Source organism: Myodes glareolus, chromosome 22 (genome assembly GCF_982192425.1).
Source record: "Myodes glareolus chromosome 22, mMyoGla1.1, whole genome shotgun sequence".
NCBI lineage: Eukaryota > Metazoa > Chordata > Mammalia > Rodentia > Cricetidae > Myodes > Myodes glareolus.
In genome coordinates, this window is record NC_142047.1 from 12,269,064 (window position 1) to 12,281,195 (window position 12,132).

At 56.2% G+C, this 12,132-nt stretch overlaps 2 protein-coding genes and 1 long non-coding RNA gene across 3 annotated transcripts; 2 read left to right on the forward strand and 1 right to left on the reverse strand.

Annotated features, from left to right (window-relative positions):
* The first annotated feature begins 1,127 nt into the window (after positions 1 to 1,127).
* On the forward strand, positions 1,128 to 4,623 carry Samd1 (sterile alpha motif domain containing 1). The gene is made up of 5 exons (XM_085682180.2): positions 1,128 to 2,073; positions 2,449 to 2,743; positions 2,833 to 2,929; positions 3,026 to 3,137; positions 3,221 to 4,623. The coding sequence occupies exons 1-5, from the start codon at positions 1,168 to 1,170 to the stop codon at positions 3,377 to 3,379; spliced, it is 1,569 nt and encodes a 522-aa protein (XP_085538306.2). The 5' UTR covers positions 1,128 to 1,167; the 3' UTR covers positions 3,380 to 4,623.
* LOC125407139 (uncharacterized) lies at positions 4,624 to 6,641 on the reverse strand. The gene is made up of 2 exons (XR_014999220.2): positions 6,501 to 6,641; positions 4,624 to 6,140 (listed from the first exon to the last, which is right to left on the reverse strand). It is a non-coding gene; the product is annotated as an uncharacterized LOC125407139 (long non-coding RNA).
* On the forward strand, positions 5,121 to 8,092 carry C22H19orf67 (chromosome 22 C19orf67 homolog). The gene is made up of 6 exons (XM_048444494.3): positions 5,121 to 5,443; positions 6,422 to 6,566; positions 6,673 to 6,773; positions 6,851 to 7,036; positions 7,417 to 7,551; positions 7,918 to 8,092. The coding sequence occupies exons 1-6, from the start codon at positions 5,121 to 5,123 to the stop codon at positions 8,090 to 8,092; spliced, it is 1,065 nt and encodes a 354-aa protein (XP_048300451.1).
* Positions 8,093 to 12,132: the final 4,040 nt, after the last annotated feature.

A 12,132-nucleotide genomic window follows, 5' to 3' on the forward strand; every position in this document is an offset into this window, starting at 1 on the left:
CCAGGCTCTGGAGACCCTGGCTCGGGGACCCTGGAGAAACCGGGCTTAGCTGGAATTCCTGCACTTCCTCCGCCCCGCCAGAGAAAGGAGGGGTGGGGTGGGCAAACTGTCCTTTGACCCTGAGTTTGGGGTCCTCAAATCTGCTCGCACCCCTACTTCGTCTAGTCCTGGACCGAAGGGGCACTGGAGGGAGGTGCCCGGACCGGTACGGCCAAACTGCAGCGGGATCGGCCGGGTAGAAGGAGAAGGGGAGACCCGCACGCCCCCAAGCCCTCATCTAGGTGCGGCAGGGCCGCTAGTGAGCTCTCCGCGGCTCCCCAGAAGCGCGGCGCGTCCGGCCGCGGCGCGGCTAGTTCCCGGTAAGTGCGGTCCCGAGAGCGCTGCGCGCGGAGAGGCGTGGAGAGGGGGCTGGGCGCCGAGGACGTCTGGGTCCCGCGCCCAATGGCTGGAGGGCGGCCGAACGCCGCCCGCGCGCCCCGCCCGCCCCCTGTCCCCTCCCCCCCCTGCGCTCCCCTCCCCCTCCCCCGCCCGCCGCGCTCCCCGCCCCCGATCCGGCGCCAACTCCGCGGCGCCTCCTTAAAAAGCGCGCGGGAGTTGTAAGGGGGGGCCGGAGCGAGCCGGAGTGAGCTAGAGAGCCGGGTACACGGGGCGGGCGGGGGCCTGGGCTCCACCTTAAAAGCGGGCGCGTGGGGGTGGGAGGGAGCGAGGAAGGCGGGCAGCGGGGGAGGGCGAGCAGGAAGGGGGGCCGGAGTGTCCCGGGCGCAGGGCGCGCGTGCGGCGGCGGCGGCGGGGAGGGGCCGGCCGCGCCGCGCTCCCCTCCTCCCTCCTCGCATCCCCGGCCCCGCGCGCGCCCAGCAGAAGCGGGGCTGTTGTGTGCGTGCGTGCGAGTGAGTGAGTGTGTGCATATTTTTTTCCTCTTTTCTTTCTCTCTCACTATTTTTTTTTCTGTCTCTCTCGCGCGCTCTCCGCTCTCTCTCTCTCTCTTTTTTTTTTTTTTTTTTTTTTTTTTTGCGAAGAAACAGCAGCGCCGCCGCCGCTCCGCCGAGGCGCTGCGCCCCCCGGGGGGAGGCGGAGGAGGCGGGCAGCGGCGGAGGGAGGGGAGCGGGGAGGGGGCGCCGCGCTGGGAGGGAGGCAGCGCGCACCGTGCAGCCGGGCCGGGCGGGAGGCATGGCGGGGCCCCCGGCCCTACCCCCGCCGGAGACGGCGGCGGCCGCCACCACGGCGGCCGCCGCCTCGTCGTCCGCCGCTTCTCCGCACTACCAAGAGTGGATTCTGGACACCATCGACTCGCTGCGCTCGCGCAAGGCGCGGCCGGACCTGGAGCGCATCTGCCGGATGGTGCGGCGGCGGCACGGCCCGGAGCCCGAGCGCACGCGCGCGGAGCTCGAGAAACTGATCCAGCAGCGCGCCGTGCTCCGGGTCAGCTACAAGGGGAGCATCTCGTACCGCAACGCGGCGCGCGTCCAGCCGCCCCGCCGCGGAGCCACCCCGCCCGCCCCGCCGCGCGTCCCCCGCGGGGGCCCCGCCGCGCCGCCGCCCACGCCCGCCCCGCCGCCCGCGCCCGTCGCCGCCCCGACCCGGGCGCCCCGCGCGGCCGCCGCCACAGCGCCCCCTTCTCCCGGCCCCGCGCAGCCGGGTTCCCGGGCGCAGCGGGCCGCGCCCCTGGCCGCGCCGCCACCAGCGCCCGCCGCGCCCCCGGCCGCGGCGCCCCCAGCCGGCCCGCGCCGTGCACCGCCGCCCGCCGTCGCCGCCCGGGAGCCGCCGCCGCCGGCGCCGCCACAGCAGCAGCAGCAGCAGCCGCCACCGCCGCAGCCACAGCCGCCGCCGGAGGGGGGCGCGGCGCGGGCGGGCGGCCCGGCGCGGCCCGTGAGCCTGCGGGAAGTCGTGCGCTACCTCGGGGGCAGCGGCGGCCCCAGCGGCCGCCTTACTCGCGGCCGCGTGCAGGGGCTGCTGGAAGAGGAGGCGGCACGGAGCCGTCTGGAGCGCACCCGCTTGGGAGCGCTCGCACTGCCCCGCGGAGACAGGCCGGGACGGGCGCCGCCGGCCGCTAGCGCACGCGCGGCGCGGAGCAAGGTGAGCGCACCGGGCAGGTGCGGGCGAAGTTGGCGGGGACTAGAGTCCCGGGAGGGAGCGGGACATCAGGTGGCCGGGGTTCGTCCACGGACCCCGCGGACTCGGAACACGGTGATCTTGGTCAGTGACCTGATCTGCCGGGGCCTCAGTTTCCTGGGCTGTAAACCGAGAATTGCTGATAGTAGCGACCCCTGGGGGTTGTTGAGCGAGTTTAGTAAGACTTGGCTATTTAGGGCTTTATTAACCCAGAGCCTGGCACGGAAACGACAGCATAAAAGTTACTCCGTGTTGTTGTCAAAGGTGGCGTCGGACACTGGATTCCATCCGGGACTAGAAGAACTCTAACTCTGCCTGCTTCTTTCTCTGGCCCCCCAGAGAGGTGGAGAAGAGCGGGTGTTTGAGAAAGAAGACGAAGACGATGATGAAGACGAGGAGGAGGAGGAGGACAATATATCAGAGGGCTCAGAAGTGCCTGAGAGTGACCGCCCCGCAGGTGCTCAGCACCACCAGATTAATGGAGAGCGGGCCCCTCAGAATGCGAAGGAAAGGGTCAAGGAGTGGTCGCCCTGTGGACCCTACCAGGGCCAGGATGAAGGGCGGGGACCAGCACCTGGCAGCTGCACACGCCAGGTGTTCTCGATGACAGCTATGAATAAAGAAGGGGGGTCAGGTAAGGACCCCCTTGGGGTCGGGCGGTGCAGAGCAGGAGCCGGGAACCCTAGCCTGGAGACTGACTGCCACTTGCTTTTGCCTTCCCAGCCTGTGTTACGGCTGCTCCAGATTCGCCATCTCCTGTGCCTTTGCCCCCAGGAAAACCAGCCCTGCCTGGGTCTGATGGGACACCTTTTGGCTGTCCGTAAGTGGAGGCGTTAGGAATATTGGGGTTAGCGCCTGGGCGTGTTGGACAATCAGAGCTGTATGGTAGTCATTGTTGCTCTCTGTTCTGATGTAGTCCTGGACGCAAAGAGAAGCCAACCGACCCAGTGGAGTGGACAGTCATGGATGTGGTGGAATACTTCACTGAGGCAGGCTTCCCGGAGCAGGCCACTGCTTTTCAGGAGCAGGTGAGTTCCCAGCCCGCGACTGCACACGGCTCCACCCAGGCCCTTGCAGGTGTCCACTGACCTGCCCTTTCTGTCCTGCCCAGGAAATTGATGGCAAGTCTTTGTTGCTCATGCAACGGACAGATGTGCTGACTGGCCTGTCCATCCGCCTGGGCCCAGCCCTGAAGATCTACGAGCACCACATTAAGGTGCTCCAGCAAGGCCACTTTGAGGAGGATGACCCTGATGGCTTCCTCGGCTGAGTGCCAGCCTTGCCCCTACCCCAGCCAGTCCAGATCGCATCACAGCGCCCTGACAGCCCAGGAACTGGACACGGGACACCCTTGACTCTCCTAACAGACTCCAGTGAGGGGGTACCCTCCTCCATTTTCCCCTTTTCTCACACCCCTACCTTACTACATCCCCTCTCCACAGCCATGGAGTGTGGGGTAGGAGGACTTGGTTGGCCCATTCACAGGGGCCATCTTTTCTCCCCAAACCAGGACATTTTTTGAAAAACAAAAAATCAGGGGAGCTTCCTGTGGCCCCCAAACCCTCTTCAGTTCAGCCAGATGTTATCTTATATAAGTGTTCTGTTCTGCCTATCCATCCTGGTGGTGGGTTCTCCTGCTCCACCACCCATTCCCTGCCCGCCCCCCCACCCTGACCTCTAGCCTCTGGAAAACAGGTGAGGTAAGGGACCTTGGGTCCTCTGGCTCCTTCCCTTTCTGTCTGTCCATTGTTGCTCCACCTGGCTGTATTGCTTTTTAATATTGCACCGAAGGTTTTTTAAATAAAACTTAAAAAAAAAGAGTTCATTTTCTGAATGGAGGCAGGAGGTGCAAAGAACCTTGAGTTTAGTGTGGGGGCAGGAGGGAAGAACAGTGACTGCTTTGCTCAGCCCCCAGAGACGGACTGACTCCAGGGGTCCTTTCCAAGCCTGCAGAGCGCCATGGTCCCATTCCCCAGTGCTGCAGAAAGGAAATGTATTTGCAGCACGCGTAGTCCCCAGCATTTCAGAGACAGAAGCAGGATCGGGAATTCAAGGCTAACCTTAGCTACTTAGTTCAAGGCCAGCCTGGGTTACCTGCAGTTCTGTCTCACCAAAAGAAAAACAAAAAAACAAAAATCTCTAGGAGAACCAGAATAGTTGCTTTGTCTTGTCATCTCATTCCAGAACCACCTGTCAAGCTTTTGTTGAGACTGTTAACTGCACACTTTAGTTGTTTCCTCTCTAGTTTCATGAAGCAGACGTCATAAAAACTCACTTTCTAGAACAGGACAAATGAGTTTGACGCAGTCAAGAAGGTGAGGGTCATGCAGGACAGTGTGACACCTGTTGCTGCTTTATCACAAGCCTTGTAATTAATGTATTTTGCTTCCTAGCTGTACTTAAGTGCCAATCAGTCTTTGCACTTGGATAGGAATCCAATCTACAAGTGTCAGAGGTGTGTTCTCCGACCAGGGCAGGCATATTGGAATAAAGGAGACAATGGGATAAATCAAATCACTGTCTGAGGGTCTTTATTGTAGAAGTGACTGGTAGTCACTAGTCTCTTGTAGGTTCACCGGCAGATCCCAGCTCCATCAGTGAAGAATCTGATCTTGGGGGTCAGCAGCTGGGGTGGAGCCTAGGCCTCTCGGTAACCCGCATTCCCCCGATTCCTAACATGTTAGGAATCCCCTCAGCTCGGTCAACGACCTGGGAGAGAAAAGGCGCCAACCTGCAGACGTCTATTGGGCCGGACTGGGGCTCCGCCCTTGGCATCACCCTGCCCCGCGCGCCAGGTGCCCGCCGAGCTCTGTGCGCAGTGCAAGCCCTGGCTGCGCGGCCCTCCGCGTGCTTCAATTCAAAAGAGGCGAAAGCCTCGCGGGGCGGCGCCGGCAGAGACGTCGAGGCTGGTTCGAGGGGGTGACGGTGCTCACTGTCCCGACCGGTCGGCCCCAGGTGTGCTGCCCTCTTGGGACGCCGCGGAGGCTGGAGGAGCCTGCTCTGGATGCCCAATGGCTGCGGAGTCCTGGTTCGCCGGGTCGCTGGCCCTGAGACCTGAAGTAGCACCGCCTTCGGACGATTTGGTACCCGGGCCGCCGCCCTATGGAGACCCCTCGTGGTCGCCCGCCGGGAGACCCGAGGCCTCAGCGGAGCAGGAGCCCCAGCGGGCACAGCAGCTGATGGAAACGCCAGCCTCCGCGTCCTCCAGGGAGCCACTGGCAGCGGAGCTCGGACCTGCTCGCCTCCCACTGGACTCCATGTTCAGCCCCATCACTGACCAGCTCCGTTATCTGCTTAGGAAGGCGGATGACTTTCAAAGCTACTTGCTCTACAGGTGACCAAGTGCTGGGGCCCAGGTTCCAGGACAGGAGGACAGGCTGTACAGCTCACACCAGGGACAAAAAACGAACTCAGGGCCCAGAGACTACTCACGGCTAGCTGATTAGGAATACACTCTACTAGTGTGCGGAGGGCTGTGGAGAATTGAGAGGCAGGGGCAGGCAATGGTGGGCTTTTGGGACACCAAGCGCCAGTCTTTCAGAATTTTGTTTTTGGTTTGTTGGTTGATTTGGCCAATTTTTTTTTTATAGTATCTCATCACGTTGGGATTGGCGACCCTCCTGCCTCAGTCTACTGAGTACTGCCTGCCAAATTTGAAATTCTCACTTAGTTTTTTTTTTAAAAAAAACAAAAACAAAAAAACCCTTGAAAGTCAGCCAAACAAAATCTATCTGCATTAACTCTGGCCAGAGAACTTCCAATGTGGGAGGCAATACTCCATTTCCAAGGAAAAATCCAATTTCTGGACCAGGGGAAAGGGATTGTCTGTCTGTTGGAGGCTGGCTTAACTCCCAGCTTTCTGAGCCCCACTCCGCAAAACTTCCAGAGAACTAAGTTGCGTGCACCTCCAAACACACCGGGGAGGGAACCTAGGCCCTTGTGCTAGGCAAGCACTGGGCCACAGCGGGGGCACTCCCGGCCCAGGTGTCAGCATTTTCACAAATCCTAACCGACGACGGATGCAGGTGGTTCTGAAAGATGAAGGAGAAAAAGACTTGACACCGGGGGATCTTTCTTATGCGAGCGCTGAGACTAAACCTGTGGCGAGGCCGGCCCAGTCTTGACCAGTGACAACCTCCCAGTCCCTCTTTTTATGTTTGATTTTTGGGTGCGGGGGATGGAACCAAGGGCTCCGCATGGGCTATGCAAGCGCGCTGACGCTAAGCTGGCACTGGGGATACAGGTGGTAAGCATGGGGCACCTGGAGATGGAGGGAGAGTGATGCCACGTGAAGGCCCCTTTCTCCCTTCAGCAGGGACCGCGTACAGAAGGAACAGCTAGCCAAGGCCATGCCCACCTTCCTAACGATGTGCGAACCTTACTTCCTGTACCTTGAGGCTGCTGCAAGGAGTGTCCCTCCAATCTACGGAGCTCTGCAGGAGCTGGTCCGGAAGGGGGTGTGTACCTTACCAGGTCCCATTCTCCTTGGGTTCCTGCCTAGGGATGGGAGGATGGCTTCTGGCCGACCATCTGAGGTCAGGAAATCTCCCACCTTCCATGCAGTTGCTGGAGATCTCCCAGCAGCTCACCCTGCGCTTGGAACAGTTAGTTCTCATGTATGCTTCCTTCGGGTTCGTGGACCTGGAGGAAACCAACCCTTTGAGGTAAGGGGGCAGGTAACGAGTTGTGGGGTGGCAGAGTCCAGGGCCCAGCTTGCTGTCCACTCTCTATCTCCTGCTAGCATCTCCTGCTTCTTCTGCGGGAGGTTCTCCATTAGCCCTTCCCACGATGTGTCCATCTTCCGGTACTGCACCCCAGCTGCGTACACTGCCAGTCACTTCCCGAGGTACCTCTATAAGAAGATGCGCTGGAACCTGGAAACCACCACAGAGGCCAGTAGCCAAGGACCAGACTCCCATGTGGATTAGTGAGTTTCCTTGTCAGAACCAAAACCCTTCCCCTTCCTATGTTGAATGTCAGCTTGAGCCTCTACAGCACCACCAAGAGAGTGAAAAGCAAGGCAGGAAAATGAACACCTTTTGCAGTGCTGGGATAACACCCAGGACCTTGCATCTGCTAGGCCAGCAATGCACACCACTGAGCCTCCCCTTCTTCCTTTAGTTTTTCTTAACTCCACTTCACCTTCAGATTGAGCCGCCAGGGAGGAAAGTCCTCGGCACATCCCCACATCCCCACCTAAGAACTTAAGGCAACTTCTGACAGATGAACTTGAACCCTCATCTCCAGAAAGAAAGCCCTCAGCAGAAAAACTGAGGGAACTGCTTTTCCTTCTGATTCCTCTCTCAGCTACTTCTTATGTTACCGAGACACATGGGAAGATGCAGGCCAGGGTCCAGCCAATTCGTGCCCCCAAATCCAGAAACTCTGGTCCATCGGCCGCTGGATGCCCCTAGGCCCGGCAGAGGATGACCTTGATTCATGGTAGGCTGTCAGCGATGGCCACGTGGGCTTGAGGTCGGAGGGAGGGTGGGACAGAACCCCACCAATGACTGGACCTCATTTTACTGTGCCCTGAAAAGTGCTTTATGTAGACTACACGGCAGTTCATAAATGTGTGGACCAGTCCATTTTACAATGAAGAAAACATGTTTTCAGAGTCCATAAGTCACTTTCCCAGGGAGACACAGGTAGGAAAGTGATTAACAGCCTCAAGTCCAGTGCTGCAACTCAGGAGTTTGTCAGCAGAGGAAACACTTTACCTTAGGGTATCCCCCCCACCTAACCGAAAGCCCCTCCCAGCCTTGAGGAGTAGGGCGCTCAAGTCCAGGCTTGTCTTCGGGCCCCCAGGATTTTGTGCCCGCAGCCACCCGGGGACTACCAGCAGTTACTAACCATCGGCTTCGAGGAGCCTTCGCATGTGCTGGCCACCGACCTGCTGGTACAGATCCTCATGGGCCAGGTAGGCCCCGCCCGGCCCCCCAGCGCTGCCGGACCCTCGGCTTGGGCTGCCCCGGCATCCTGAGCTCCAGGAGAAGACGCCAGCCGGGGTTTGATAACCCCAAACTCCAGGAAGGAACAGGGGCGGGCTGCACTGAGTACGCCCCGGCATGGGCCACCGAACACCAAGTGCGGACACACTTTTCTGTTAATAAAAGAGCGAGGTCAGAGGTTCTGTCTCCTGTGAACAACTGCGTCCCTCCCCGGGGACGGGTAGGCCCCGCCCACCGACGGGCATTCTGGGAAGTGTAGTCCGAAGACCTCGGTGAGAGAGCTGCACATGCGCAGATATGCAATGAGTCAAAGAGGGAAGTAGCGGCTCTCGTCAGCAACCGGAACCCAGAAAACAAGTTTCTGGTAGCAGGAAAATTCTAGGCCCGCTGGAGGAAGACTTAGACTACGCCGGTTTGGTGTTTGTTTTTTTTTTTTTTTAACCCGGAAGTGATTCCTATCCAGGATTAAAAAAAAAAACTACATTTCCCGATGTGCCCTAGGAAACTGAAGGCGATTAATTTGTATAGTGGAGTCAGACTTTCTTCCAGCTTTTGGGATGTCCGAGTCGAGCTGATTGTTGTCTTGTCCCACGAAGAGTGTCTGGAGCCCAGGCTAGGAGAGTCCAAGGGAACTCTTATCAGTTTTGGGCTGGCAAGGAGGCTCTCGCTGACAGAAATGAACTGTCCTGCTCTTGAGAAGCTCTGTCAGAAGCTGTGTCTTCTAAGCAGAACTGGCCCCTGCTTAGGAATGGAGTCCTTCCTCCTCCCCTATGTCATCCTGAGAGGTCGATATTTGGATCCTAAAATTTTCACATTCAGACTGAGAATGTGAGACCCCGAACTATTGAAAGCCAGAACGATGCCTCGTGGTTTTTAAGTAATTTTTGCCGGGTGATGGTGGCTCACATCTTTAATCCCAGCATTAGAGAGGCAGAGGTGGATCTCTGTGAGTTTGAGGCCAGTTTGGTCTACAAAGTGAATTCCAGGACAGCCAGGGCAGTTACATGGAGAAACCCTATCTCAAAAAAACAATTTTTATTAGCTGGGCATGGTAGCACACACCTTTAATCCATAGCACTCGGGGAAACCAAGGCAAGTGGATCTCTGTGAGTTCAAGGCCAGCCTGGTCTATATAGTCAGTTCCAGGACGCGAGGGCTATGTAGAGAGCCTCTCTCTCTCTCTCTCTCTCTCTCTCTCTCTCTCTATCTATCTATATATATATATATATTGTGTATGAACTTTCCCTACTTTCCCACAGAGGCCAGAAGAGGGCATCAGATATGCTAGGACTGGAATGAGAGTTGTCAGCCTCTGTGGGTGCAGGAAACTGAACAGGAGCCCTCTCAGAAAGCCCCCAGCGCTCTTATTAGCCACACCATCTTGCCAGCACCTTTCTTTTTGTATCCAGCTGTAGCCTTTTCTTCCAGCCTGGGCCTCCAGAGTGTGCCACCATGCCTTAAGCTTCAGGAAGTCAGCTAACAATACCTGATCCATGCTATTACGAGCGCGTTTTAAACAGATGTATCGGATGAGCAGACTTCAGGTAACACACCAAGCCGTGGCTCTTCCAGAGAGGCCTCTGCTAACCACAACAACTGCAGACTGTTCCCCTCCGCAGTTTGAGTCAGAATAACCTCAACACTGCTCTGATTCCTCCTAATATTGATCTGAGCAGCTCCTACGTCTATTCTCATCGCTCCTGTAAAAATCTTTGCCTCTCAGCACACACAGGCGAGCTCACAACCATTTGTAACTCCAGCTCCTGGGGAGCCCTATGCCCTATTTTGGCTTCTGCAGGCACCAGGCACTTGGATGATACGGCAAGAGAAAACACTCATACACATCAGAAGTATAAACACTGATGTGTTTGGGGTGTGGTTGAACTTGTATGCACAAGGCTCTTGGTTTGATCCCCAGCACCAAAAGTAAAAAGTCTTGGCTGAGCACAGTGGTGCACACCTGTGATCCCAGCACTCAGAAGAGGAGCTAGAGGATTGCTACAACCTGGAGGCCAGCCTAACAAAGTGAGACCTTGCTTAATAAGTCAGGGAGCCGGGCAGTGGTGGCGCACGCCTTTAATCCTAGCACTTGAGAAGCAAAGGCAGGATGATCTCCGTGAGTTCTAAGCCAGCCAGGACTACATAGTGTGGGAGGGAGCACTAGTGACGTAGCTCAGCAGGTAAGAGCACTAGCTGCTTTTCCAGAAGACCCAGGTTCAATTCCCAGCACTTGCCTTGTGGCTGGCAACCATCTGTCACTCCAGTTCTATAGCATCAGACACCCTCCCCAGGCCCCAGACATGCATGAGCACACACGCATGCACACACACATGATGGTCTACAGAGTTCCAGGGCAGCCAGGGCTACGCAGAGAAACTCTGACTCGAAAAACCAAAAATTAAAATCAGGTGGACGGCTTCTGAGGATCATCTGCTGTTGGCCTTGGCCGCCACACACAGATGTGTGCATGCAGATGAACTGTCCCACAGACACACCACTCCCACCCAAGGACAGCTTGTGCCTGTGATTCCATTTGCCACCTTAGCGGCTCTCTGCTGTCTCACCAGCAGTTGCAAACACAGTCAAGGTCATAGCGGTGTAGACTCGGGAGCACCCTTCTCGGGCTGAGCAGCTCCTGAGTGAAACACCACATGGACCTGTCCCCTGCGTTATTTGCTGGCATTTCATTAGTCACTTCTGTAAGGTGAAGGTCAAGCCTGGTTAACACAGTGAGACTGTAAGGGCCGGAACTAACACATCAGGAATTTAAATCACAATGCTATTATTTAGTGGTGTGTCAGCGTGTATGTTATCATGGACATTCCATGGCGTATGTGTGGGAAAAAAAGTCTTGAGTGTCAACCCTCATCTTTCACCTTGGGGTTTTGTTTTGTTTGCTTTCTTAAGACAGGGTTTCTCTGTAGCTTTGGGGCCTGTCCTAGAACTCCCTCAGTAGACCAGGCTGGCCTCAAACTCACAGAGATCTGCCTACCTCTGCCTCCCAAGTGCTGGGATTAAAGGCGTGCGCCATCACCGCCCAGCTGTTCTTCACCTTATTTTAAACAAGCTGTCATTTCCTACTAAGAGCCTGCAGGACTTTGCATGCACAATGATTTTTTACTTGGTTTTTGGGGATCTGAGTTCATATCACCAGACTCGTATGATAAATGTTTTACCCACTGAGACGTCTCCTCAGCCCCTTAATTTATTAATTTATTATTTGAGACAGGGTGTCATATAACCAGACTGGCCTCAAGCTGTCTACATAGCTGAGGATGACCTTGAACTTCTGATCTGCGTGCTCCTACCTCTGCAATTACAGGCACCACTGTTGCTATGTTACCAGGCAAGAACCAACTGAGCTGGATCCCTAGCCATACACAACAGTTCTACAGTGTTCTGAGGTTCCACTTTCCCCAATCCTAGCCAGTTCTAAAAAGCTGTTATATTGCCCTGACGCTGTGAATTACACAGATGCTGTTCCTTCAGACAGTTTAGAGTATTTATCAGTAGTTAAGCAGGGTTCGCAGTGTACCAGCCCCTGTCCACTCCCACTTGCATTTTCCCGCTCTTGCAACTGGTCACTCTGTAGACCAGGCTGGCCTTGAACTCAGAGATCTGCCTGCCTCCAACTTTTAAGTGCTGAGTTTAAAAGCAAATGTGCTTCCTTACCAGTCCCACATGAATAATCTTAAAAGTTTTTTTTTGAAAAAAAAAAAACTTGATGTGATGACACAGGCCTGCAATCCCAACACTTAAGAAGCAGAAGCAGGAAGATCACAGGTTCAAAGCCATCATGATCCGCATAGCCAACCAGGGCTACATAGTGAGTCCCTGTCTCAAAAGATTTTTAAAGGGGAAAGAGGTTCCCCTTTAAAATAAAGTAAAAATAAGTAGTTTTGTTTCGTTTCAAACCCAGGGCCTTGTACTTGCCGGATAAATAATGAAGATTTGTTTTTAATTAAAGGATTTTTTAAAAATTATGTATGTGGCCAGGTGTGGTGGTTTACACCTCTAAATCCAGTACTCAGGAGGTAGAGGCAGAAGGAGCTCTGTGAGTTCAAGGCCAGCC